The sequence below is a fragment of the Nematolebias whitei genome, chromosome 9, assembly GCF_014905685.2.
Source record: "Nematolebias whitei isolate Nwh7 chromosome 9, NemWhi1, whole genome shotgun sequence".
NCBI classification, from domain to species: Eukaryota; Metazoa; Chordata; class Actinopteri; order Cyprinodontiformes; family Rivulidae; genus Nematolebias; species Nematolebias whitei.
In genome coordinates, this window is record NC_056506.1 from 11,869,816 (window position 1) to 11,876,436 (window position 6,621).

Below are 6,621 nucleotides of genomic sequence, written 5' to 3' on the forward strand. Positions count from 1 at the left end.
GTTTTTATTGAATTATGTGTTTTTATTGAATTATGTGTTTTTAATGAATTGTGTGATTTTATTAATAGGTGTTTTATATTTTTGTATTTTATTATGGGGTTCACATGATTTTATTGGTTGTAGTGTATTTAATTGTGGAAGAAGCTTTGTTAGCGCACGATGTCTAAGACAAATTTCCGGTCGGGGACGATAAAGTTTACATCTATCTATCTTCTTTGGACTGCTCTCTTCTTCAGGGGTCACCACAGCGAACTAGCTCACAAAGACTTGGCGATTGTTTTTGTCCTTCCCGACACAACCACAGAGCTACCACAGCCCTCTGTGTGGAGCAGAGCGCTGCCATCTAGGGCACCCAGGGGAGCAGATGGTGGGGGCCTTGCTCAAGGGCCCAGAGTGGGGCAAATGAGGGTGGAGGCAGGTGTGGGTGCTTCACCTTTCCCACCCACATTTTGATGTTGTCAGTCTGGGGAGTTGAACCAGCGACGTTCCAATCACAGGCCCACCTTCTCTAGCCACTGCATCACCACTCCCCCCATCAATACTAATTTATTAAACTAAGAAAAAGAAAATTCTTACAAAGCAGCCAACTCTTCTTACAAAAAGAGCAAACCCTGGGAGCGAGGCAGAGACGGTGAACGCATGAACGTGCCATGTTTAATGCTCCAGAGAGGGAATGACTGAGGAGCAAAACTACATACAGCACACTGAAAAAACTCCTGGTGAGGAGACAACTGGGAACGGGAGAGAATGGGCAGGGTCAATGCAGAACTGAAAAACACTGGATAAAATAAACACAGGAACGCCAAAAACTCTAACCCTGAAGTACAAAATGTCTATAAATAAGAAACAAAAGACGGTTCCAGACAGAGGTGCAGCAGATGGTACACCTTCCTTCAAGTAATGCTAGGCCTTTATTTTACATCAGTCTTGCAGAGTGATGCTGTTGTTCACCGGGTGATCAAGCGATGTCCATCTGTGCTTTCATCTATCAGAGAAATGTTCAAAACTAACTTTGGTTTTTAATTTTTTTAATAAGTGACTCAAAGCCCACAGCAACAGGTGAGGGAGGGGAGCACAGCTGTGTGGTTTAATCTGAACCTCACTGCCACCTACAGGCATTTGAACCAAAGGAACAGTATGACACAAGAATGCAGCGGTTTAGACATCATGACTTTATAAAACAGTACCTTAAAACTGGCCCACTACCACTCTGCACACAGAATGTCCTAAAGGAAAATGTTCTGATTAGATCAGAACATCAGAAATGTGGTTAAAGTCAGAAAATAACAACAGAATGAAAAACATCTTATCTGAACTGTTACTTCATGGTGAACAGAAGCATGTACATGGAACAAAGGAATCAGAAGGTTTTGTTGCTTCGGTGTCCTTCCATCTGGAGTTAAAGGTTATTGGTCCATTTCAGTCATCGTAAAGCTTCTCCAGCAGAAGGCGTTTTTACTTGTGTTTCAGCTGAAGCAGCTGCTCCTTACCGTTAACGGTCAGAGAGCACAGCTGGCCGTCCTCTTCCACCTCCACGCGTTCCTGACCATTTTCAACAATCCTGAAGAACAACAAAATACACTTGGTTTAAATTATTTCATGATTGGACGTGAAAGAACGACATGGTGGCGCAGTTGGTAGAGCTGCTGCCTTTGAGCAAGGAGGTCATCGGAGCAAATCATGGCCTGGGACCTTTCTGGGTGGACTTTGCATGTTCTCTCCATGTTGTGTTTTCTCCGGGTACTCCAGTTTCCTCTCACAGAGCAAAAACATGCATGTTAGTCTGATTGGTAACTCTAAACTGTCCCTAGGTGTGAGTGAGAGTGAATGGTTGTTTGTCTCGTTTGTCTCTATGTCAGAGAGTCAGAGTTTCTTTATTGTCATTCGCACCTCATGTGGTACATGTGGTGGAGTGAAATTATGTACACAGGGTCCCAGTTACATCCAACAATAAAATGTATAAGAAAAACAGTAATAACATCTAAGATATGAACTAAGAAAAACATCAACTAAATATACACTAAGCACTCATAACATAAAAACATTGAACATCAGCACAAACATGAACATGAGTCTGTGAGCAGATGAGCACGCATGAACACATCAACATTGAAACAGATCAGCAGCAACATGAAACAGATCAGCAGCAACATGATGTGATTTTTCATAGTGATTATTCTAGTTAGAGATTCATGATTCTAACAGCCTCAGGGTAGAAGCTGTTCCTCAGTCTAGTGGTTCTACACTTAATGCTCCTCAACCTCCTTCCTGAGGGAAGTGGGGCAAAAAGTGTGTGTGCTGGGTGAGTGAGGTCCTTCATGATGCAGGTAGCCCTCTTCCTGCATCTAGAGGTGTAGATGTCTGTGATGGTGGGGAGGCTGACTCCGACAGACTTCTGTGCAGCCTTCACCACTCTCTGCAAAGCTTTTCTTTCTGCAGCTGTGCAGCCTCCATGCCACACGTTGATGCTTGAGCACAGGATGTTCTCCACTGCACACCTGTAGAAGGAGGTGAGGACTGAGCTTCCCAGACCAGCTCGCCTCAGCCATCTGAGGAAGTAGAGTCTCTGATGAGCTTTCTTGATCAGGCTGGTGGTGTTGTTGCTCCAGCTGAGGTTGTCATTCATGTGTACACACAAGTACTTGTAGCTGGAGACCACTTCCACCGCAGATCCTCTTATGTTCAGGGTCGTGTAGGTGTGTTTGTTCCTTCTGAAGTCCACAATCATCTCCTTTGTCATCTTCACATTGATGTGAAGGTTATTCTCTTTGCACCAGCTCTCCAGGTGTTCCACCTCTTGCCTATAGCTGGACTCATCATTGTTTGTGATGCATCCCACCACCGCTGTATCGTCTGCAAACTTTACAATGTGACAGCCTGGATGGGTTGCTGCACAATCATACGTGAGCAGAGTAAACAGGAGGGGGCTCAACACACATCCCTGAGGAGAGCCAGTGCTGAGGGTTATGGTGGAGGAGGAGAAGTTGTGGATCCTCACTAACTGTGGTCTGTTTGTTAAGAAGTCTAGTACCCAGTTGCAAATGGAGGGGCTTAGTCCTAGTGTGAATAGTTTGTCCATCAGGGTTTGGGGGATCATGGTGTTGAAGGCGGATGTGAAGTCCACAAAGAGCATGCGGACGTAAGAGTTTTTCTGCTCCAGGTGGTTGAGCGCAGTGTGGACCACAGAGGATATGGCGTCCTCTGTTGATCGGTTCTCACGGTATGCATACTGATGAGGGTCCTCGTTGATGTTGATGGTTGTTTTGATGTGAGTCGTGACCAGTTTTTCGAAGCATTTAGCAACTATCGGGGTGAGGGCCACTGGCCGATAGTCATTCAGACCAGTCACTGTAGAGCTTTTTGGGACTGGGATGATGGTGGCAGTCTTCAGGCAGGTGGGAACTGTCTCCAGGGTAAGTGAGGTGTTAAAGATGTCTGCCAGCACGTCGCAGAGCTGATCAGCACTTTCCTTCAACACTTTTCCGGGGATGTTGTCTGGGCCAGTTGCTTTGTGCGGATTAATCCTCCTTAAGGTACTCCTTACTTCGGCTGAGGTCACGCTGAGATGCTCTTCATCCAGTGGTGAGGTGAGTCTGGTGCTGGGTGGTCTGTTCGGGTCTTCAAAGCGTGCATAGAACTTGTTGAGGGCATCAGGCAGAGATGGGTCTTTGGGGCATTGTTCGCTCCTTCCTTTATAATCTGTTATGCACTTAATGCCCCTCCACATGCTCCGAGGGTCTTGTGAGATGAATTGACCCTCGATCCTCTGTGCATATGTGGCCTTGGCCCTCTTAGTACCAGAAACCAGTTACTTTCTTGTCCTACTCAGCTCCTCTGAGTTTCCAGACCTGACGGCAGTGTTCCAGGCTTCCAGCAGGGTACGCACCTCTGCATTCAGCCAAGGTTTTCTGTTTGGGTAGCTTTTAACATTTCTGATAGTGGAGACGGTTTCAGTACATGTGCTAATGTAACCCAGAACTGAGGATGCGTATTGGTCAAGATCAATCAACCTTTATTTAGACAGGTAATCCCATTGAGCCTCGAGGACTCATTTACAAGAGAGACCTGATTTCAACAAAGAAAGATGACAACAATGGACAACAGCAACAACAATAAGTTATAAAAACTCATACTACAGTTTTTTTTGTTTTTTTTTTAACAAATAGGATGGCTAAAAGGAAAAAGGTAACAAAACAAAAAAACAGCCAGATTCCAAGACAAATGTATAAAACTAAATACAGGAACATGTCTGCATTGGTCCCTGCCAGGAGTCCAACAAATTCTTAAAGCCACTTAAAGAGGTCAAGGTCGAGAGCTTCAAATCTTTTTGTAAGATATTCCAGGAAACAGGAGCGGAGTAGGAGAAGGCCCTTTTGCCTAGTTCAGTCCTCACTGAGGGAACACTGCAGGTAATAATGTCCTGAGAGCGCACTCCGTAGCTGCACTCACGCAGAGACATGTAGGAGGAGATGTATGAAGGCAGCAGACCAAGAAGTGATTTAAAGATGAAAATGTACCAGTGAGAGAGTCTGCGTGAAGTTAATGATGTCCAGTTAACCAATGAATACAGGGTGCAGTGGTGGGTACGATAATCACAGCCAGTTATGAATCTTAGTGCACCATGATAGACAGCATCCAACATCTGCAGGGTTCTTGTAGGAGCGTTCATGTAAATAATATCACCAAAATCAATTGAGGGAAGGAAAGTCACAGATACAAGGCGTTTTCTAGCATTCAGGGTTAGACAGGATTTGTTTCTGAAAAAGAAAACCAGTTTAACTTTCAGTTTCTTTACCAAGTTTTCCACATGGAGCTTAAAAGAAAGATGTGAGTCGACCAAGATACCCAAATATTTATAGGAATCAACAAACTCAATGGGGACACCTTTTGAGGATAAAATCGGAGGAAGAACTGCTGGGACCAACTTCCTATTTGAAAAAAGCATCCCTTTGGTTTTTTCGGCATTTAGGACAAGTTTGAGGCGGAACAAATCAGTCTGGATGTAGTTAAATGCAGATTTCAAAAGCTGGAAAGCCTTAGCAACTGTTTTAGCTCGACAATAAACAACTGTGTCGTCAGCATAGAAATGTATGGATGCATTAGGGATGTTTTTACCTACATTATGTATGTAGATTGTAAAGAGGGTGGGTTCTAAGACTGAGCCTTGTGGTACACCATTGTTGACTGTTAAATAACTGGAGGAAGTACCATTATGTTGAACACATTGCCTCCGGTCTGAAAGATAGTTAGAGAACCAACCAATGGTGTGATCTGAGAAACCGATTTCTGAGAGTTTATGACACAAGATGTTATGATCCACAGTGTCAAAAGCTTTAGACAGGTCTAAGAAAAGTGCAGCACAATAATCTTTAGCATCCAGTGCTTCAACAACGTCATTAAGAACCTTCAGTGAAGCAGTGGTTGTGCTGTGTTGTTTCCTGAAACCAGATTGATGTGGAGGTAAGATGTTAAATGAGTCCAGGTAATTTTTGATTTGAGAGTTTATCAGTTTTTCTAGAACCTTGGCTAAAATGCAGAGTTTAGAAATTGGTCGATAGTTGTTCAGTGAGGTGGGGTCACCTCCCTTCAGCAAAGGAAGAACAAAGGCCGTTTTCCAAGTGTCTGGGATGGAGTTTTGTCTTATGGAGAGATTGAAGATGTGGGTCACAGGGACTGTGATGATATGAGCAGCCAGCCTTAAGAAATAAGGTGGAAGTTCATCTGGACCTGCAGATTTTTTAGGATCAAGATCTTTTAACAGTTTATTGACCTCACTGACTGAGAATGGAGAAAAAGAGAAGCTGTGATTAACTGAGGATTGACTTGTAGGAGGGATTTGATTTGTAGAAGTTTGGTTATTAAGTGAAGTGGCTGATTTTCCATTAGTTACTGTGTCAAATAAAGAACCAGAAGCAACAAAATGTTTGTTGAAACAGTTCAGGATCAAGCGAACCTCCATTTTTAGCAGCTTCTCTAAAAATCTGCCAGTCTGTTCGGTCAAAACAATCTCTCAGTATGGGGCCACTGTCCTGGATCCAGCATTTAACTTTCTTTTGTAATGGTCTGGAGCGTCTCAGCGGGGGCATGTAAGCAGGAGCCAGGAAGATTGAGATGTGGTCTGACAGTCCTAGGTGGGGGCGGGGTTCAGCTTTGTATGCATCTTTTACGTTCGTGTAAACACGGTCCAGCGTCTTGTCTCCACGTGTCGGAATTGTCACATGTTGATTAAAGCTTGGGAGACAGTCCTTTAGATTCACGTGGTTAAAGTCTCCGGCTACAACGTAAAGAGCTTCGGGGTGTTTGTTCTGCAGCGAGCTGATTATATCATGTAGCTCCTGCAGTGATTCATTAGCATTAGCGTCCGGAGGAATGTAAACAACTGTGATAAAAGTCACAGTGAACTCGCGGGGTAGATAATGTGGCCGACATTTCACTGTTATTTGCTCCAAAGCCTTCGAGCATGAGCTATTTACAACAGTACAGTTCGTGCACCAACTTTTACTCACGTAAATGCACACTCCGCCTCCCCGTGATTTCCCCGTTAGCTCGCTGCAGTGGTCCGCTCGAAAAAAAGGTCTGTCATCCAGCTGGAAGACTGTATCCGGCGTTTTGCTTGTAATC

At 44.2% G+C, this 6,621-nt stretch overlaps 1 protein-coding gene across 1 annotated transcript in view; it reads right to left on the reverse strand.

Annotated features, from left to right (window-relative positions):
• Positions 1–1,401: 1,401 nt before the first annotated feature.
• The window catches only part of dnajb6a (DnaJ heat shock protein family (Hsp40) member B6a), a gene marked incomplete at its 5' end in the record, with an annotated part of 58,934 nt that continues 53,714 nt past the window's right edge, over positions 1,402–6,621 (reverse strand). The window contains 1 exon segment of the mRNA XM_037682067.1: positions 1,402–1,561. Coding sequence (XP_037537995.1) covers positions 1,456–1,561 — 106 coding nt within the window. The 3' untranslated portion in view covers positions 1,402–1,455.